This window comes from Ovis aries, chromosome 13, assembly GCF_016772045.2.
Source record: "Ovis aries strain OAR_USU_Benz2616 breed Rambouillet chromosome 13, ARS-UI_Ramb_v3.0, whole genome shotgun sequence".
NCBI classification, from domain to species: Eukaryota; Metazoa; Chordata; class Mammalia; order Artiodactyla; family Bovidae; genus Ovis; species Ovis aries.
Genome location: NC_056066.1, coordinates 82,045,557 through 82,066,613, shown reverse-complemented (window position 1 = coordinate 82,066,613; position 21,057 = coordinate 82,045,557). Strand labels below are relative to the sequence as shown.

At 47.9% G+C, this 21,057-nt stretch overlaps 1 protein-coding gene and 1 long non-coding RNA gene across 2 annotated transcripts in view; one reads left to right on the top strand and one right to left on the bottom strand.

The window, feature by feature from the left end:
• Positions 1–21,057, bottom strand: part of DOK5 (docking protein 5) — a 147,823-nt gene that overhangs the window by 28,388 nt on the left and 98,378 nt on the right. The window contains exon 6 of the mRNA XM_027977348.2: positions 10,291–10,426. Within this exon, the coding sequence (XP_027833149.1) occupies positions 10,291–10,426 (136 nt within the window). The remainder of the gene's footprint in view (positions 1–10,290; positions 10,427–21,057) is intronic.
• LOC121816254 (uncharacterized) lies at positions 1,925–7,481 on the top strand. The gene is made up of 2 exons (XR_006055763.2): positions 1,925–2,100; positions 7,272–7,481. It is a non-coding gene; the product is annotated as an uncharacterized LOC121816254 (long non-coding RNA).

The window sequence follows — 21,057 nt, the reverse complement described above, 5'->3', positions numbered from 1 at the left end:
AACTACTGTTTCTGTAAAGTAATCATGGGTGCTACCTTGGTGATAAAGCACCCTCCTGCCAATGCAGGAGACAAGGGTTCGATCCCTGGCCCAGGAAGATCCCCCGAGCCGAGGAGCAACTAAGCCCGGCTATCACAGCTGTTGAGCTTGTGCCCAGAGCCTGGAGTTGCAACTACAGAAGCGCACGTGTCCTAGAGACTGCGCTCCGCAAAGAAGCCCCCACACCACGCTCAGAGCCGCCACGCTCAGAGCCGCCTGCTCGCCGCAGGTAGTGACAAAGCCCGCGCGGCAACAGGGCCAGCAGAGCCAGAAGGAATAGACCTTAAAAAATTGTGTAGCCAGTTTAAAAAATTAATGTTAGACAAAAACATACAGTGGAATATTGATCTTAAAGCCCCCTCCCAGACCCTCGAGTCACAGTCCCGCTCGCCAAAGGTAACCAGCACAACCCGGGACACTAGTCTCCCGCCACAAGCTCACTCTCAGGGCTCACAAAGCGCGGGTGAGGGTGAGGGTGAGAACGAGTGTGTCCAGGTGAGAACAAGTGCGCCCACCCTGCCTGCTGCCCTGCCCCTCCTCACCCGAGTGCTTCACACGCACGGGGTCACCACCCACGACTGCTCAGCGGCCTCACTGAGCTCCTGTTGACACCACGGCCCACGGTGCGCCCAGGCCCCCGCTGGGCTGACGCTTCTGTCACTCACACACCAGCCCCCAAGAGGGGGAGCTCCATCTTCTCTGATCACGTCCCAGCACCTCGTGGGCAGCAGGGCTCGGCAAACGCGGTAAGCAGAGGATGCAAGGAAACAGGAGTGACTCCCTCCAGGTGTGCCCGCTACCTTTGCTTCTGCTGGTGCGGCTGTAGAGTAAGGTCCTGGAAGTTCTGTTGCTGAGTAAAGAGACGCCTGAAGTTCTCATTGTTTTGGCTGCACCTCACGGCGTGCGGAACGTCCAGGACCAGTGACTGACCCTGTGACCCCTCCAGTGGAAGCATGGAGTCTTAACCACGGGGCCACCAGGGAGTCCCTGAATCCAATTCTGGTCCGTTTAATCCTGATCAGAGGGACAAACTGCCCTCAGAGGGGACTAGGGCAAATTGAATCACAGGATTATACTGTTGCATGTTTTCAAGGGTTTGAATTCATAACTAATCTAAACCCAAGCTTCTTTAAAGATGCAAAGATTTTTTCACAATTTATTTTATGTCCTCTGTAAGATCTACTTTGCAAGCAGTACATTGGTGTTTGATAAAATGTTTTTGAGCTATAATTAATATTAGTGGAAAAAAGTTGATAACCACTTGAAGTAGTATGCTAAAAGAAATTTTAAAAAAAAGAATCTGTAAGTTAACCCAATTAACCAGAGTCTATAAACACAAAAAGAGGCAAAAACTGATTTTTTGTGTGTGGATAGAAGAATAGGGACAAAGTTGTGAAAAGGGTGCTCATACACATAAAAATCCAAGCAGGTGAGGGTCTTTTAGTCTGAGAAGTAGTGAAGTTGATTCTACGCTTTCTTTGATATCTTCCGCTATTTTTTTTAATGTGGTGACTATAATTTTTTAAATGAGTCTGAATGTAACTTACTTTGGGTTGCAGAGCTGTAACACAGTTCCACTTGAATTCTACAAATTCATTATCAAATTTTATTTGCAAAACTAAACATGGAAATAAATCTCAGGTAAACAAGCAAACGAAAAAAGAGGGAACACAGAAACAGCTGGGATTAAACTCGCAAGCCTGGGGGCACAGTCAGGGCTGCAAAAGAAGGGGGAGACGGGGCTTCAAAGTCACCCCCAGGGGAGGCCAAGCCTGCAGCCACACAGGGAGCCGCCAGATCCCCATCGGCTCCACCCTGTCCCTCTCGCCTAGAAGGAAAGTCTGAAGATGACCGCCCGGGTCGAGGAATGAGGGACCTCCCACACACTGCCACTCCTTGCTCCAAAATTAGACTCTCACAGCACTGATCTCCAAGGTGGCAAAAATAGCCGGCCGCTCAGGGAAGTCCCAAAGTGTCCCCACGGAGTCTTCCTGTCGCTGTTCCAGCGAGGCAGCTGCCGGCTCTCAAGCAAACAGCTCCGGCAGCCCCATCTCATCACCGGTCAGTCCTCCCCGAACCACCCACCCTCCTCTGCGCCACCCTTAGAGTGAATCAGAGCACGCTGGACTCGCAAGCAGGAGGGGGTGGGGGGAGATCACGAGGAACATGATGCCTCTCTGGTGCCAGAAATACCGAAAGAAACCGGGTTTGCCGTAACAGTGATTTTTTTAGGATGTACTCTAAGTTGATACGCATTTTTGAAAGATACTCTGACATTCAGGGTAGTTTGAAATTGCTAAGACAGCGTGGATAGAAGAGAAACAGAAGGGCTTTAAAACCCTCTGGAGAGTAACGCCATTGTGGCCGCAGGCAGGCTGTTAAGAACCACACAAACTCCCCTCTCCCCCGGTCTGGGAGAATGGATCCGTGTGTGCGTACGGCTGAGTCGCCCTGCTGCCCACCTGGAAGTATCACAACACTGTGACTCAGCTAGACTCCAATATCAAACAAGAAATTTAAAAAGAACCACATAAAAGATCCTGCATTCCTGGCTCCAGCAGCAATGAGCTCCATAGCCGCAGGCAAGTGACCTCACCATTGGGAGCATCTGTTTTTTCATCTATAGCATCTGGACAGATTCCTTCCAGGTCAAGGGTCATGAATAGTTCTCCCTTGAATGATAAGTCCCGTGGGATCAGGGGCTTTACCTGTTGATTACCGCTATATCCTAGAGCACATAACAGCAGACTGCTGCTGTTGCTACGCTGTCTCGGGTTCTTTTTTGATCCCAAGGACTGTGGACCACTAGGCTCCTCTGTCCGTGGGATTTTCCAGGAAATAATACCAGAGTTCAGTTCAGTTCAGTTCAGTCGCTCAGTCGTATCTGACTCTATGCGACCCCATGAATCGCAGCACACCAGGCCTCCCTGTCCATCACCAACTCCTGGAGTTCACTCAGACTCACGTCCATCGACTCAGTGATGCCATCCAGCCATCTCATCCTCGGTCGTCCCCTTCTCCTCCTGTCCCCAATCCCTCCCAGAATCAAAGTCCTTTCCAATGAGTCAGCTCTTCGCATGAGGTGGTCAAAGTACTGGAGTTTCAGCTTTAGCATCATTCCTTCCAAAGAAATCCCAGGGTTGATCTCCTTCAGAATGGACTGGTTGGATCTTCTTGCAGTCCAAGGGACTCTTGAGTCTTCTCCAACACCACCGTTCAAAAGCATCAGTTCTTCGGTGCTCAGCCTTCTTCACAGTCCAACTCTCACATCCATACATGACCAGAGGAAAAACCATAGCCTTGACTAGACGGACTTTAGTCAGCAAAGTAATGTCTCTGCTTTTGAATATACTATCTAGGTTGGTCATAACTTTTCTTCCAAGGAGTAAGCGTCTTTTAATTTCATGGCTGCAGTCACCATCTGCAGTGATTTTGGAGTCCAAAAAATAAAGTCTGACACTGTTTCCACTGTTTCTCCATCTATTTCCCATGGAGTGATGGGACCGGATGCCATGATCTTCGTTTTCTGAATGTTGAGCTTTAAGCCAACTTTTTCACTCTCCTCTTTCACTCTCATCAAGAGGCTTTTTAGCTCCTCTTCACTTTCTGCCATAAGGGTGGTATCATCTGCATATCTGAGTTTATTGATATTTCTCCCAGCAATCTTGACTCCAGCTTGTGCTTCCTCCAGCCCAGCGTTTCTCATGATGCACTCTGCATAGAAGTTAAATAAGCAGGGTGACAATATACAGCCTTGATGTACTCCTTTTCCTATTTGGAACCAGTCTGTTGTTCCATGTCCAGTTCTAACTGTTGCTTCCTGACCTGCATACAGATTTCTCAAGAGGCAGGTGAGGTGGTCTGGTATTCCCATCTCTCTCAGAACTTTCCACAGTTAATACCAGAGTGGGTGGCCATTTCCTTGTCCAGGGGATCTTCCCGACCCAGGGATCAAACCTGTGTCGCCTCCATTGGCGGATTCTTTACCACAGAGCCACCGGGGAACCCCAGAGCGGATAACCCCTCAGTGAACATCGTGAATGAACAAATGAATGAGAACGAATGACCGCATCTACCTCGCCGAGACTCTATCCTGATTGCAGAGAAAGGGCAGTAGAGTGTCCAGCTTGACAAGCGGTATGGCGGCTGTTACTAAAGAGCCGTGCACTTAGCAGGTGCTTCATAAACAAATAGTATTAGCAAAACACCATAAAGTCGGAAACACTAAAAAAGTGTTATTCCAGAAGTTTGCACTCTGTGGAGACAGACAGTAAGTTCAGTTCAGTTCAGTCGCTCAGTCGTGTCTGACTCGTTGCGAACCCGTGAAACACAGCACGCCAAGCCTCCCTGTCCATCACCAACTCCCAGAGTCCACCCAAACCCATGTCCATCGAGTCGGTGATGCCATCCAGCCATCTCACCCTCTGTCGTCCCCTTCTCCTCCTGCCCTCAACCCTTCCCAGCATCAAGGTCTTTTCAAATGAGTCAATTCTTCGCATGAGGAGTTCCAGCTTCAGCATCAGTCCTTCCAGTGAACACCCAGGACTGCTCTCCTTTAGGATAGACTGGTTGGATCTCCTTGCAGTCCAAGGGACTCTCAAGAATCTTCTCCGACACCAAAGTTTAAAAGCATCAATTCTTTGGCACTCAGCCTTCTTCACAGTCCAACTCTCACATCCATACATGACCACTGGAAAAACCATAGCCTTGACTAGACGGACCTTTGTTGACAAAGTAATGTCTCTGCTTTTTAATATGCTGTCTAGGTTGGTCATAACCTTCCTTCCAAGGAGTAAGCATCTTTTAATTTCATGGCTAAAATCACCATCTGCAGTGATTCTGGAGCCCAGAAAAATAAAGTCAGCCACTTTTTCCACTGTTTCCCCATCTATTTGCCCATGAAGTGATGGGACTGGATCTTAGTTTTCTGAATGTTGAGCTTTAAGCCAACTTCTTCACTCTCCACTTTCACTTTCATCAAGAGGCTCTTTACTTCTTCTTCACTTTCTGCCATAAGGGTGGTGTCATCTGCATATCTGAGTTTATTGATATTTCTCCCAGCAATCTTGATTCCAGCTTGTGCTTCCTCCAGCCCAGAATTTCTTATGATGTTCTCTGAATATAAGTTAAATACCGAGGGTGACAATATACAGCCTTGACATACTCCTTTTCCTATTTGGAACCAGTCTGTTGTTCCATGTCCAGTTCTAAGTGTTGCTTCCTAACCTGCATACAGGTTGCTCAAGAGGCAGGTCAGGTGGTCTGGTATTCCCATCTCTTTCAGAATTTTCCACAGTTCATTGTGATCCACACAGTCAAAGGCTTTGGCATAGTCAATAAAGCAGAAATAGATGTTTTTCTGGAACTCTCTTGCTTTTTCAATGATCCAGCAGATGTTGGCTATTTGATCTCTGGTTCCTCTGCCTTTTCTAAAACCACCTTGAACATCTGGAAGTTCATGGTTCACATATTGTTGAAGCTTGGCTTGGAGAATTTTGAGCATTACTTTACTAGCATGTGAGATGAGTGCAATTGTGTGGTAGTTTGAGCTTTCTTTTGCATTGTCTTTCTTTGGGATCGGAATGAAAGCTGACCTTTTCCAGTCCTGTGGCCACTGCTGAGTTTTCCAAATTTGTTGGCATATTGAGTGGAGCACTTTCACAGCATCATCTTTCAGGATTTGAAATAGCTCAACTGGAATTCCATCACCTCCACTAGCTTTGTTCACAGTGATGCTTTCTAAGGCCCACTTGACTTCACATTCCAGGATGTCTGGCTCTAGGTGAGTGATCACACCATCATGATTATCTGGGTTGTGAAGATCGTTTTCTTGCCATCTCTTCTTAATATCTTCTGCTTCTGTTAGGTCCCATACCATTTCTCTCCTTTATCGAGCCCATTTTTTCATGAAATGTTCCCTTGGTATCTCTCATTTTCTTGAAGAGCTCTCTAGTCTTTCCCATTCTATTGTTTTCCTCTGTTTCTTTGCACTGATCACTGAGGAAGGCTTTCTTATCTCTCCTTGCTATTCTTTGGAACTCTGATCAAATGGGTGAATCTTTCCTTTTCTCCTTTGTTTTCGCGTCCTTTCTTTTCACAGCTGTTTGTAAGGCCTCCCCAGACAGCAATTTTGCTCTTTTGCATTTCCTTTTTTGAGGCCTTGATCCCTGTCTGCTGTACAGTGTTACAAACCTCCATCCATAGTTCATCAGGCACTCTATCAGACCTAGTCCCTTCAATCTATTTCTCATTTCCACTGTATAATCATAAAGGATTTGATTTAGGTCATACGTGAATGGTCTAGTGGTTTCCCCTACTTTCTTCAATTTAAGTCTGAATTTGGCAATAAGGAGTTCATGATTTGAGCCACAGTCAGCTCCCAGTCTTGCTTTTGCTGACTATATAGAGCTTCTCCATCTTTGGCTGCAAAGCGCATCATCAATCTGGTTTTTGTGTCGACCCTCTGGTGACGCCTGTGTGGAGTCAGTAAGGGGCCCCCAATCTCCCCTCCACGTGTGCACACTCTCGTGGGGTCCCCTACCTCGGCCTTTGGTAGCACGTGTGACTCGCTTCCAACCAACAGCCTATGATGGGGTGATGGATGTCACGGCCACGACTAGGACACAGAGGATCGTGGCCCTCGCTGTGAAGGAAAGTCTTTCTTGCTGGCTTTGGTGAAACAAGTGGGAAGACGGCAAGAAACGGAGGGCAGCTTTTGGGAGCTAGGGCGGCCTTCGTCCACCAGCCAGCAGGAAACCGGGCTGTTAAATTCTCAGCCCCAGGGAATTAACTTGCACTGATAACCACCGTGAGCTTGTGAGTGGGTCCCGCCCCCATCTCAGCTTCTGCAGCCGCCGCCTCCAGCGCCAGGCGGGGTTTCGTGGAGGACACTCTCCCCGTGGACGGGGGAGGGTGATCGAGGGGCACCGCATCTGCTGTGACAACTTGGCATGAAAACGACACAGACATATGGCTACATGGATCTAGAGGCTGGAAGTCTGAGACAGGATTCTCTGGGGTAAACTCATGGTGTCCGCTGTCCTGGTCACTTTTGGAGGCTCCAGGAGAGGGTCCATTTCCTTCCTTATTTCTAGAGGTCACCGCCGACCTTTGGGCCCAGCTCCTCCGTCTCCATGACTGTCAGGGGAGACTCTGCAAACGCCTCTGCGTGCCTCTGCCTTCACGGCCACGGCACTTCGGTCCAACCCCGACTCCTCGTTTCCTTCTTACAGGGACCTTGTGATAACACCGGGCCCACTGGAACGATCCTGCCCAATCTCCCGTCTCAGGAGCTTTAACCGAATCACAGCTGCAGAGTCCCTTTCGTCACAGAAGATAATGCTCAAAGGCTCCAGGGATTAAGATGTGGAAGATCCTCAGGGAGCCATCATTCAGCCCATCACAGTAATAACAGTAATGATAATAAAATAAAACAATTATGATCATCTGACTCACACGTCTCTCCTTTATGACTTCTGGGATTCAGGGTCATAAGTCTGATTCACACCATTCACACAAGCCTGCAATTTCAAACTGTCACGGGTAAAGCGTTCTGTCCCGGGAGTTTTACAACAGCGGCAGCAAACTGTCGCTTAGATTTAGGTTCAGGGCTGCCTAATGATATTAGCTTCAACATCTTTCTCCGCTTATGACCTTGACTATCTCAGAGATGCCAGCCAGTAGCGGCACAGTGGCAATCCCTAGTCAAAATACACCCAGTCTGGGGCCCCTCTCCCAGTGATCAGAAAATGCAGACGAACTGAAGTGTAACAGTATCATCCCAATTTGTTTCATTTTAGCACGGTATCTCTTTTCTCCCCTAATCAGAGATCGATTCAAGGATGTTGATGTTTAAACATTCTGCAATCCCCAGTTTTAACTCCCTTGAGATTCAGATCCCATTTTGAAGTTTACTCACTTCCATTTAAAACAGGATGTTTTTACTTTTAAAATCACATTCACTTCATAGAGCTTGTTAAGCACACAGCAAATTAAGAGCAAACAACATTATATTACAGTTAAATTTGCAAAGGGATGATCTGAATGAATTACTCATATTCCTGATTAATTTTTAGTGGAAGTAATGAGGCGGTTACAAATGGAAATACATGTGCGTGCAGAACCTCCCTTTCAAGTACAGACAGATTTATGCTAATTGATGGCTTTACAAAAAGGTAATCTTAAAAAAAACCTTCTTCAGACATTCAAAGGCATCTTGAGTAGCTCACAGTTTGAATGCAGTGGCACACTGCCCTGTGTGTTCAAAACGACTTGAATTCTTCCTTCTTGTCTTCCTTCCCTCTTCCTTTTTCTTTCTACCCATCCATCCTTGCATTTACCCACCTCTACTGCAATACCCAGAACTGGGAAGAATATGGGAAACTGGATGCCAAGACGCTATTAGCTCAGAAGGAACACTTCTACATGGTTGAGGGGGAAATCAGAAGACTATTTCATGATATGTGAAAATCAAGTGAACTCTGAATTTCACTGTCCGTTACTAAAAGTTTCCTTCGGAACACAGCCATGTCCACTTGAACCCACACGGCCTATGCTTGCACGTGCTCTCCAGCGGCACAGGAGAGAGCTGCAGCAGAGCCCATCTTCATCCAGACAGCCTGAAACACCACTGTCTCAGCCTGTATTAAAGATCTGCTGACCCCAGCTCCAACATCCCACATCATGGCACACATAAGTCATTTGGGGATAATCCCTGGCTGCTTTGGGACAGATCATATTACTGGCACGCTTTCCCCCTCTTTAAATCCAACCACCTCACATGGTTAAATCAGACTTTTCAAATTGCCCTAACCTTCCCATGCCAACCCAGTTCCTCTCGGTTCTGCAGATTTCTTTCCCAGATGTGACCGTCTATGCATGTGTTTGCAGTCACAATTCATGAGTTGTGTTATTTAGCTGTTGCACATTCATTTCAGATTTTGTAAATTTACTGTTCCTAAAGAAGAAACTCATGAATCACAATTCTCCATACGAGGCACAGTCCCTGGGTGTCTCTGCACACTGATGACTATGAAGGTTTACCCCCTAGAGACAGCAAACACACGCTGTGCGCAGAATGAAGTCTGTATAGGTTTTCTTTGTCCTACAAAGTATTACTGATTTTTGTTGTTGGTTTTAGCTGAGATTAACTTCCAACACTTATAAACTGAAAGATACTATACAGACTCAAAGTTTACTTGGAAAAAAAAAATTAAGAACTCTCCTGCACAGAAACCATGACCTCATGTCAACAGCTGTCTGGTCGTGAGCTTTTGATATTTCCCCCGTTTCCTCTCAGCTCTCTTCTCTCACTTACATTTTTCCTCTGACCACTGCTGACCTTTGAAATTACAACTTCTGTTACACTTGTAAGTACGTATGGCCTTCTCTGATAGCTCAGTTGGTAAAGAATCTGCCTGCAATGCGGGAGACCTGGGTTCTATCCCTGGATTGGGAAGATCCCCTGGAGAAGGGAACGGTTACCCACTCCAGTGTTCTGGCCTGGAGAATTCCATGGACTGTATATCCTTGGGGTCGCAAAGAGTCGGACACAACTGATCAACTTTCACTTTCAGAGGTAGATAACCCATGGAATTGTGTCTATAGATGTCCATACATAAGCCAAATGGATTTTAATGTGTATATGTATATATACAGACTGTGATGGACTGAATATTGTGTCCCCAACCCCAAATTGATATGTTCAAACCTTAGCCCCCAACTGATGTTATTAGACAGTCAGGCATATGGCCAGGTCATGAGGGCAGAGCCCCCATGAGCGGTATTAGCGCTCTTACAAGAGGGAGCCCAGAGACCCCTCACCCCTTCTGCCATTTGCGACACAGTAAAAAGACAGCCAGTTACAAACCAGGAAGTGCCCCCCAGAACGCGCCAGCACCCTGATCTCAGAATTCTGAGTCTCCCAGTGAGAACGAAATAGACTTGCTTTTCATAACTCGCTCAGTGGACAGCATTCTGCTGCGGGAATGCTGATTACACACACACGTTACAAGGGAGTTACACACACAGAACATAGTGAGTGAGCAGATGACGAGCTGGCGGATGCTTCTTCTGCTCCCAAGTGACTTTCTGGAGCTTTCCAAGGATGCATGTCATCCGAGTAACACATTGCTGAGTACAGGAGGAAAGCACCTGCCCCCCAAAATACTGACCGTATTTTCAGCACAGAGACTGCAAGAGCACTCTGCCGCAGCGTACACGGGGCTCACGAGAGAGGGCTCGCAGACGTACCATGGAGCTCTTCGCGCTCTGCAGCAGGCGCTGGTGCTGCTCCGCTATGGCCAGGGCAGCCGAGTGGACCTTCCGGTAGATGGCCTCCCCATCTCGCGTTTGAAAGACAAACAGCCCTTCACCAGTCTCACACATCCTGCGAAAACAAAGACAGAGGGCTTCTGAAAGCCAGCTTCTCCGAGCTCAATGCACCCAGAGCCTGGAACGACCCGACGGCAGCTCCATTCGCTCTGCATGAGATCAGGATTCCCGTTCACGTGCGCTGAACAGAGTTAACTGGAATCACAGTGTTTGACGAATTGTCATTAATACAGACACGCGGGCAGGGAGCCTGTCTCTTCGGGCCAACGGGGCGCTGCCCCGTTTTTTGTCCTGAAGGTTTTGTTGGAGGTTAATGAACAAATCGTTTCTGGGCTTTCAGTACGATCCCTCCACTTCTCAAAACTGTCAAAGAGGACACCAGGGCAAGGCTGTCTCAGCACAGCTCACCACTCAGAGACGCACCAGAAGCGGGGCCTTTCAGCTCAGAGGTGAGAAAGGGCTCTACGGCTCTCACCTGACCTGATCCGCCTTACAGACAACGGCTTAAAGAATGATTTTATTTCCAAAATCATCGATCCAACTTTACTCCAGGTTTTCACTCCATGTGATAAACCAAACGTAGCCAAGAGTATTTTAAACAGACTTAACTTGAACTGATGTGTGGATTGTAAGAGAACCAGGGAACTCAAAGACATGTGGGTTTCATCATTAATGTTAGGAACTAAGAGGGGAATCATCTCTACCTCAGGCTGTTAAAAAACAGAAATGAACTGCACCGATAAGGAAGACTGGTACATACAATTAGAACAGAGACCAGTGTGTTTTAACTACTAATATGTGTGCGTGTGTGTCTGTGTTTTCCAAGCGTGCTTAGTCGCTCAGCTGTGTCTGACTCGTTGCAACCCTTTGGACTGCAGCCTGCCAGCCTCCTCTGTCCATGGGATTCCCAGGCAAGAATACTGGGATGAGTCGCCATCTTCCTTCGTCAGGGGATCTTCCCGACCCAGGGATGGAACCCATGTCTCCTGTGTCTCCTGCACTGCAAGAGCACGTATATATATATTTGTATACACACACACACACAGACACACACACACAAAATACATATATATACAGTGATATGGGCATAGATAATTACTGAATGTATTTAATTATTATAAATATTTTTGAAGACTTGGATAATTTTCAAAAGGATTTTTTTTCGCAGTACAGTTCTGATTTTAATTACATATATCCACAGTAAACCAAGAGGTTGTTTTTGTTTGTTTTAAAGAACACTATTCAATTATTACATTATTTACAATTATTAATAATTAGTTATTCTAAGACACAATCCCTCTCCTTCCACCTCTGAAACCCTTACTGAAAACTGAATATTGGCCTGACTGCCTGAGTTTTGCTCACATCTAGAGATTCACATCGAAAGAACTTTTTAACACAGCATGGAAACCAAACCAATTTTCAACCCAAACTACTGTTAATGATTTTATCTATTCCAGTCTATGCAATTAGTGCAGTAAAAAAGGGAAGATTTATCCTTATCTAATTATCTACAGTTGGCTCAATATCCCGGCCATATGGCAGTTTTCAGCATGTATAGCATAGAGTATGTTAACTGGCTTGAATTTTGCTAGTATGGACCATGTAAGAAGAAAGAGAAAAACTAGAAGGCTCTTTCAACAAACTAGCATAAAAACTAGCTTATGAGGTTGATTGTGTGATTTTAATTGTCATTTTAATTCAAAGAATTAAAAACTAAAATTCAAAGCATTTTTGCTCAAGTCCTGTTTTGTTCCCGAAGACGTCCTAAAATACTTCCCTCCTCAGCTCTCCACTCTCTACTGGACCCACTGCGGAAATGTGACTCTGTTACTCGGCACTCAGTTCTGCAAGGTTTTCGATTTTTTCACACTTCTTTTTTTCCACCAAATATGGAAATATAACTTGTTAGGAGGAGGGTGACCTCAGTCGACTATCTAAGAGAAAGAAGTGGCCTTCTGTTTCTTTGAGGGCAGAGGTAGTCATTTAGTTACTTACTTAGATGTCAACCTTGATTTCAGAAAGTGTGAAGGTTCCTGTTAACTGGGAAGCACTTACAGGACGACTGACTCATGTAACAGCAAACCTGCAACTGTATTTCCAGAACTTGATGATCTGGTGACTTTAAGGTTTTTGTAACTGCAGCCCACAGCACGGAGTTTAGACTGTGACCAAATACTCCGGCTGACCTATTTAGTCTATCATCTAGGTGCCATCTAGCTATCTATTCATCTATCAGCTTATAAAATGCTGATGTTTTCTCTTCTGCTTTTAATACTAGTGGTGAAGTGCTTAATTTATATTATGATTATGACTCACTAATTGGCGAGAACTCTTTGAAAAAAATCACTATTCCATCCAATGTCTGCTTTTGGTTAACGTCATGAATCCACCACAACCATCCTTTGGTGACATTTGATTCAATGATTACTGTGATCAGAAACGAAGGGAATCCAGAGAGCATCAAGTATTCCTGAAAGTCACGGGCTTTCCCTGCCTTCACCTGAGGATCTGAAAGACACACACACTCACACACACATAAATCCTTACACACACACACTTACATATGCATACATATACACACTTATACACACACACTGACCACTTACAGAACGTAAGAGAGGCGTTACAACCTCAGATTCCCTCGGGGTTTAGACAAAGAACGTGAATGACTGGAGACAGCCTCCCACAGCACAGAGCTCCACAGGCAGGCACTTACACGGGAAACAAAGCCCAGTGCAGCCACACTGAAGAGAAACCAGAATCTGATCATTTAAGAGAAACCAGAAATCTTGAATTTTTATAGGAAATAATCTGAATTTTTAATGTTGCTACTTTTTCCATTTTCTTTAAGCTGTGGAGAACAAAATGCCACTTAAGGACCATACCTGGCCAGGAGGCCACCAGTTTGCATTAAGGGGACAAAAATGCACTAAAGACCTCTAAATAGGTCAGAAATTAGGCCTTTGGTTTGCACTGCATTCATCCGTACATTCAAAGGCATATGCCCTTCAGTGGGACAGCGTGGCCCAGAAAGTGTGGATAATGAACAAAAATTGACCTCAGAGGCTCTTCCATAGGTCTCTGCAAAACTCCACCCATGAGCTCTTGTATTTCATTCACATACTTCCCCCAACCCAACAGATTTGTTTGGCGCTGTTTCATAAGCAGCTTTACGATGCATTAAAAATGTTGCTGGGGGCCTTCAGTAAAATAATGGGCCAACTCCCCAAGGCAAGTCAGAAGAAAATGGGGGGGGGGGTGGAGGGGAGGAAAGGAAAGGAAGTCAAAAGAAAAGTACAGCAAAGGCGTGATGGTCTTACACAACCTCGCACGGCAGCTTGTGCCTCCCCCAAGACGGGGCAAAGGTGCTCTGGGTCACCGGCCGCAGACCTGTAAACGCCCAAGTGTGGACTACTAACTGTCCCGACTCCTCTCTCTCTCCCCGCACTGGCTGTGGCGCCGGCACTTTAGCTAATGTCCCAGATGCCCAGCACTCTTTCCTGATGGCCATACACTAACAGAAGCCAGCTGACAGGCACCCAGAGAAAGAAAAGTAAGGAGTTTAAGTGGGACCTTCTTCTGTCCTTCGAGAGGATAAAGATTTGGATACAAGAGCACCATATCCACACAGGTGTACTTAGAGCTTTGACGTCCTCAGTAGCTGCGCTGCCTAAAAGCCATGTGCGCCACTCCAAACCGTGGGTTATGCGACTGGTTAAGAACCCACTGAAAAACCAGAAAGTACTGGGAAATTCATTCCTTCATACACACGATAAGTGCGTATCAAGGCTGTGGGAAGAAGAGGCGTGGCGGAGGTAAAGACCTGGGCTCCAGCCTCCCCGGCTGGGGTTGCCCCTTACCAGCTTTGAGGCCTGGGACGTGTCCGTAAACCTCCCCAAGCCTGCGCTGCCCATCTGAAAAGTAAATATAATAATGGCAACTGGCACCTAAATTCATTACAAGCATTAGATACAACACACAGAACGCAGAGCACATCTTCAGATAGCGTGAATGGGAGCTCCACGTGGGCAGAGGCTGCTTTCTGACTTACTCACTGCTTTTCCACCAGGACCCAGCACAGGCCTTGGCCTTTATTTGGTGCCCAATAAATGACTGCAAGGGGCTTCCCTGGCAGCTCAGTGGTAAAGGATCTGCCTGCCAGGCGGGAGACTCAGGCTTGATCCCTGCGTCGGGAAGATCCCCTGGAGAAGGGAATGGCAACCCACTCCAGTCTTCTTGCCTGGGAAATCCCACAGACAGTGGAGCCTGGTGGGTACAGTCCATGGGGTCGCCAAAGAGTCAGCCACGACTTAGCGACTGAGCAGAGGACAAACTCACTGTAGAAGGGACGAGGAGACAGCAGGCAGGGCTGGGAGAGGAGCTACTGGGAACCTGGCCCAGGCTTCCTCAACTCGTGGGATCAGCATGCGAGACACAAGGTACTCAGGCTTCTGAGCAGGGGACAGCTCTGTGGACATCAATACACAGCTTTCATTTGCTTGTCAGACCTCTGTATCTCCTACTGAATATTTTAAATCACCTCATTTTTTTTTCTCTTTAACAAACATGTTGTAAATGGGATGATCAAATCCGTACCATGAACCAGGAGGCTCTGCCACAGATTGAGAGCAGACGCGAGCATAAATGCGATGAAACGCTCTGATTCAGGCCTCGGTCCAAGATGCAAGCTGAGTGCCTGCTCACTTTGCAGTCATGGGTCAGCTGCGTCTCAGTCTCCGCGACCCCACGGGCTGCAGCATGCCAGGCCTCCCTGTCCGCCTCTGTCTCCTGGAGTTTGCTCAAACCCATGTCCACTGAGTTGGAGACGCTAACGATCTCATCCTCTGCCACCCCCTTCTCCTTTTGCCTTCAATCTTTCCCAGCATCAGTGCCTTGCCCAATGACTTGGCTTTTCCCATCAGGTGGCCAAAGTAGTACAGCGTCAGTCCTTCCAATGAATAGTCAGGGTTGGTTTCCTTTAGGGTGGACTGGTTTGTATTCCCTCTCAGTAACACAGGTAGATTAGAAACTTTCAGAAGACGCACTGTCTTAAGACATGTGGCGTGAACTGTGTTACTTATCCCTTTACTAATAAGGGGAAGAGTCTAGGTGTTTGTTATTAAGGAAAAAAAAAAAAAGACAGCAGGCAACCCACTGAAATGTTTCTCTATAATTTAATCAAAACTGTAACTGAGAAGAACATGACTCCATCCCTGGAAGAGTCACATTCAGTTAATGCGATGTCTCTACCACCTAAAATCACCTCACACTGCGGGCAGATGCACGTGCAGCTTGCAGGGCCCTGCTCTGGGGGCTGCAGGAGGCAGGACCTCCCCGTCCCAGCTCCCTCGCATGCTGGGACCTTGGGCGAGTTCTCTGGCCTCTTGAAGCCAGCCTCATGATTCTAACGTGAGTAATAAACTCACCCAAACTTCAGAGGGTGGGGGGAAGTCTTGTTTTATATTTAGCAAAGGACCTGAATCAAGTAAACATTTAATTAGGATTGGGTGTTGCTACTTGAGCTCTTCAAAACATCAAAGCCAATGAGGATGAGGTTCTCGGGGAAAATGTCACGAGCCAGACACAACCACAGCCCAGAGGGAAACGCAGGTGACCGCACCCCGGTACAACAGTGAGCACGTGGGAGTCAGGTGCCTGGGAAAGGAGGGCGTGCGGCGGGGGGACGGTCGCCCACGGCTCACGGCGCCCGGCAGCACAGCAGTGCAAACCACTTCCTTGGGAACAGAATCATGAACGCAGGGAGATGAAGTTTCCCTTTAAGGAGAGAATCCACTTTCACTGAATAAAAACTATTATGATGGGGGGTTCCCTGGTGGCTCAGTGGTAAAGAATCTGCCTGCCAAGGCAAGAGACTGGGATCAAAAGTTTGATCCCTGATCCAACAAGATCCCACACGCCTCGGAGCAAACAGGCCCACGTGCCACAACTACGGAGCCTGTGGTCCAGAGCCCGGGACTCGCAGCTGCTAAACCCTCGTGTCGCTGAAGCCCCCGTGCTCCGCACAAGAGAAGCCCCCGCGATGAGCAGCCTGGCCACCACCAGAGAGGAGCCCCTGCTCGCCCAGCTAGAGGAGGTCCGAGCAGCAGGGAAGACCCAGCACGGCCAAAAATAAATAAATTTTTAAAAAAAGATGATCCTTAGAAGAAACCCCAAAACGATGATGGGAAGTATCGTGTGTTTTATTTCTCCAGCTCCAGGAAGCTCCGGGTGCCCATCCTGAAGTGTCAGCCACAGCTTAACAACCATGCAATCAGGATGAAGACAAAGGCCCCGATCCCCAGTGTGCATTGTCCTGTGGTTTGTCTTCAGCGTCACCAGAGTTCCTGTGACCAGACCCCTTACACACACACAGAAATGATCAGGATCGCTTTTCAGATCCATGTCCTAACCCTCCCGGGTGTGGGCTTGAAGGTTTGCGGGGGAGAAAATAAACTATCCAAAGCTACACAACACGGCTAGAATAAGAGAGGGTGGTAGCTTATTACTCGCTTCTGTTCTTGAACATTTAACATGTAATCACAGTCAAAGAAAGATGACGACTTTTTCCTCCTTGTTTGCTTTCTCATGCTAAGCCAAGACCTCGATCTAGGTCTTTCTCTCAAGGATGCATTTTTCCTCATCCTTCCGGATATGGCAGTTTATAAGGGCCTGGTTGGAAATTAAGTGCTAGTCTCAGTTTTTAAACTTAAAGATCACGTGGCATTGTTCAGCCGCTCAGTCGTGTCCGACTTTTTGTGACCCCATGGACTGCAGCACACGAGGCTTCCCCATCCTTCACTATCTCCCAGAGTTTGCTCAAACTCATGTCCACTGAGTCAGTGAGGCATCTCATCCTCTGTCGTCCCCTTCTCCTCTCGCTTTCAATCTTTCCCAGCATCAGGGTCTTTTCCAATGAGTCAGCTCTTCGCATCAGGTGGCCAAAGGATTGGAGCCTCAGCTTCAGCATCAGTCCTTCTGAAGAATATTCAGGGTTGATTTCTTTAGGATGGCCTGGTCTGATCTTGCAGTCCAAGGGACTCTCAAGCACTCTCAAGAGTCTTCTCCAGGTATTAGCTTTACTAATACCTGATGAGACGAAACGCGAGTGTAGGGAACCTGCTGAACACGGCTTGATGATAACGTGTCCAGAACTGATGCACTGTCAGCCCCCTCCACACACCCCACTTGGCAAGCTTTGCAGTTTAGCAGGTCATGAGCTCCTCCATTTTTCCCCTAATGCACATTCAACCAGTGAGTAAGTTTCTTGGGCTTTAGCTTCAAAACGCTTAAGCCCACTTTCACTCACTGCTAGCAGAGTCGTCACAGCCAGACTGCCCCCTCCCCTGAGCATCGCCGTGATGCTCCTCTAACTGGCTTTAGTCAGACAGAGTCTAGCCTAACAGAAACGAAAGCAGACCATGTCCCCTCCTTGCTTAACACTCCCTGTGTAGCCGAGAACTTATCATTGCTTAGTCGCTAAGTCAGGTCTGACTCTTTGGGACCCGGTGGGCTGCAGCATGCCAGTCCTCCCTGTCCTTCACTATCTCCTGGAGTTTGCTCAAATTCACGTCCATTGGTCCACTGAGTCGGTGATGCCATCCAACCATCTCATCCTGCCCTGCTTTCCCAAGTCAAGAATTTAATCTTGTCCAAAAAGAGTTCTGGTCTTTACCATGGGCTCCTGGGAGGTCAGGGGTTTTGCTTGCCTGGGGTTCTTGACCAAGCAAAGAGTAACAATGCCATTTAGAAGGAGCTTTGGGTCACATGGCATCTGAGCTCCTGGAGCTGGAGATCTCCACCTGTGAAATCGACTCAATCCGCCGTGCGGACGATGGAGGCCCAGTAAACACTCGGACGCTGCAGGCTGGGGAGCATCCCTGGCTGGCAGCGCTCCGTGTGAATGTCACACCCTGAGAACGGGAAACATCACCCGCTTCCTCTGCTCCCCACCGCCTGCCCGTCCTCTCCTGGCTGATGGTAGTCTGTATCCATCTCTGTAATGAACTGTGAGTTTCACAGCTTTCAGTGAATTCTGAGCCATTCTAGCAAATGGTTCCACCTTTGTCGTATGGGAACCCCTGAACTTGAAATCGGCGTCGGAAGAGAGACAGGTCTCAGGGACCATTTCTTCAGACTGTGCAGCCCCCAGTGGCTCCCACGTGACTAGGACCAACAGCCAGACTCTTGTCCATGACCCCCGAGCCCCACACGGCCTGGGCCTGCCGCGTCTCTGCCTCTGTCACATGGTGCTTTCCTTCTACCTGTCCTGCCCCGGCCGCCTGGCTCTGCTCTACACACTCCTGACACGCGCGTTCCCCCTCGGCACCTCCTGCTTGTGCCAGAATCCTCTCCCGTCAGATTCCACGTGGCTCTCTCCCTCACCCCTTTCAGGCCTTTACTCATACATCACTGACCGAGCAAAGCCAGTCCTCTCACCCTTTTTAAACCTGTGCCCCCCTCTGGCACTTTCCATCACCTTATTTTCCATATGGGACTTACATGTCCTAACATCTATTTCACTTTTTCTTAATGTTTGCTATTGCCTGTATCTCCTCTCCTCTAGAGAGTACGTTTCATAACTGAACGTCAGTTTTATTTACTGCCACATCCATGCTGCTTGGAACCACACCAGCTCTTAGGGGGCACTCAGGGGATGTGTGGTGGAAGAAGGAGCGGCTCATTTGCACGAGCCCTTCACTAGAATTCTGAGGCACTGTCACGTACAGAGTGCCCACATACACTAGCGGGCCATCACCTATGACAAAATGGTCTCACCACACAAATGGCCAACGGGCGAAAAATGCCCAGCATCACTAACCATCAGGGAGACGAGACCCACAATGAAATACAATCTCATACCTGTGAGAATGGCTGCTGGGAAAAAGGCAAGAGATGACAAGTGACGATAAGGATGCAGAGAAAAGGGAACCCGTGCGCGCTGCAGGGGGGATTTAAACTGGGACAGCCGCTGTGAAACATGGCATGGTGCTTCTTCTTCAAAAAAAAAGTTGCCAAAAGATCCAGCAATTCCACTTCTGGCATATTTCCAGAGGAAATAAGGTCGCTATCTCGGAGAAATGTCAGCACGCCCATGCTCACTCCAGCGTTGTTTACAATGGCTGAGACGCGGAAATCACCAGAGTCCACCAACACGTGAGTGGACAAGAAACAACACACGGGAATACCACTGAGTTGCAGAAAGGAGAAGGAAGCCCTACCGGTCGCAACAGCGCGGAGGGACCGTGCGGGCATTATGCCAAGTGAAACAGGCCAGAGCGAGAGAGACAAATGCTGCGTGACCTCACTGACACGTGGAATCTTAAAACGCCAAACCCACAGACACCGCGAATAGAAGGGCGGTTACCAGGGGCTGGGGCAGAGGAAAACAGGGGATGTCGGTCTAAGGCTATAGACTTCCAGCTGGAAGGTAAAATCTGGAGATCTAATGTACAGCGTGGGGACCATCATCGGAAATACTGTATTGCATACCTGGAAGACAGCAGATCTTAAGTGTTCTCACCACAAAAAGGGGAATTATGTGAGGCTGAAACGGAGCAGGACCGTATGGTCCCTGCCCCCAACCTCCAGCCATGCCCTCTGCCTGCCTTCGGTCTGTGGGAAACCTCAGTCAAAGAATACGTTTAATCAGAAAAGCGAGAAACGCCGAAACAAAGGAAACCAGTGAAAGGAGGGTAACTGGTAATAGTGCAGTCATTGAGCATCGCCAAGGACCTCTAGCTCTTCCTGCAGGGCCGCGGATGATATCCCGAGCCACATCCTGTGAGCTGTATTACAGATCCCAAAACCCCAGGGGGAATCTTCTTGATGACCGCACTGTGCCCAGGACAGGAGGGACCACAGCAGAGAACTGGCCACAAATAAACGGGAGCAAACAGACCCTGGAACCGGAGATGAACTGGTAAACAGCCAAGACGCTGCTGGTCAGACCACCGACGGCCAACGAGAAGGTGCCCGTGCCGCGCGGCACGCCCCCGCCAGCTCTGCCAAAGCTCTCACCCTGCTTGTCAGCAGGGGCTGGACAGGCGTCCAGCACCCTCACCGCCCCCCACAGCTGCTGGCGTCTGAAATACAGCAGCCTTTCCTCTCCACCAGCCTGGCCTGTTTGCTGGCTTTTGACGGCAAGCAGCCAGACCCCGAGCGCACACTCTTCGCTGGGTGACGGCCATGCTAACAACCGTATCATGGTGGTGCTTCTGCAATATACATGGAATAACGGCCTTTTTTTTTTACCTTAAACTCATCAATTAGAGGAAGATAAAATTTTCTTCGTCAATGAAATGTTAAATAGTCTCTTAAAACAGACTGTTTTACCGATTAGTATTGTTTTCAGAGTGATATACAGAAGACACAGATGACTTCTTTTCCAAGACTGTTCAGATGCCTTTACATCCAAAAAAAGCCTTTTTCACCAATTTGTGCACTCCATTTAAGGAAAAGAATGGGTCTATGCAATGTCAATTTTCACATATTCTTGGCATACTTCAAAGTTTCTCTTAAAACGATATCAACAGCACAAGCGAGACGTTCCTCGGCTGGTAGAGAGAGGGGCCCAGGGGTGGTAGTCATCCATGGTGTCCCACCACACATCACCTGATCTCCTCCAATCCTTGCAGGCACTGAACCCAGGGCATCCATTTAAATCAGTCAGGAGGTGGGACGGGG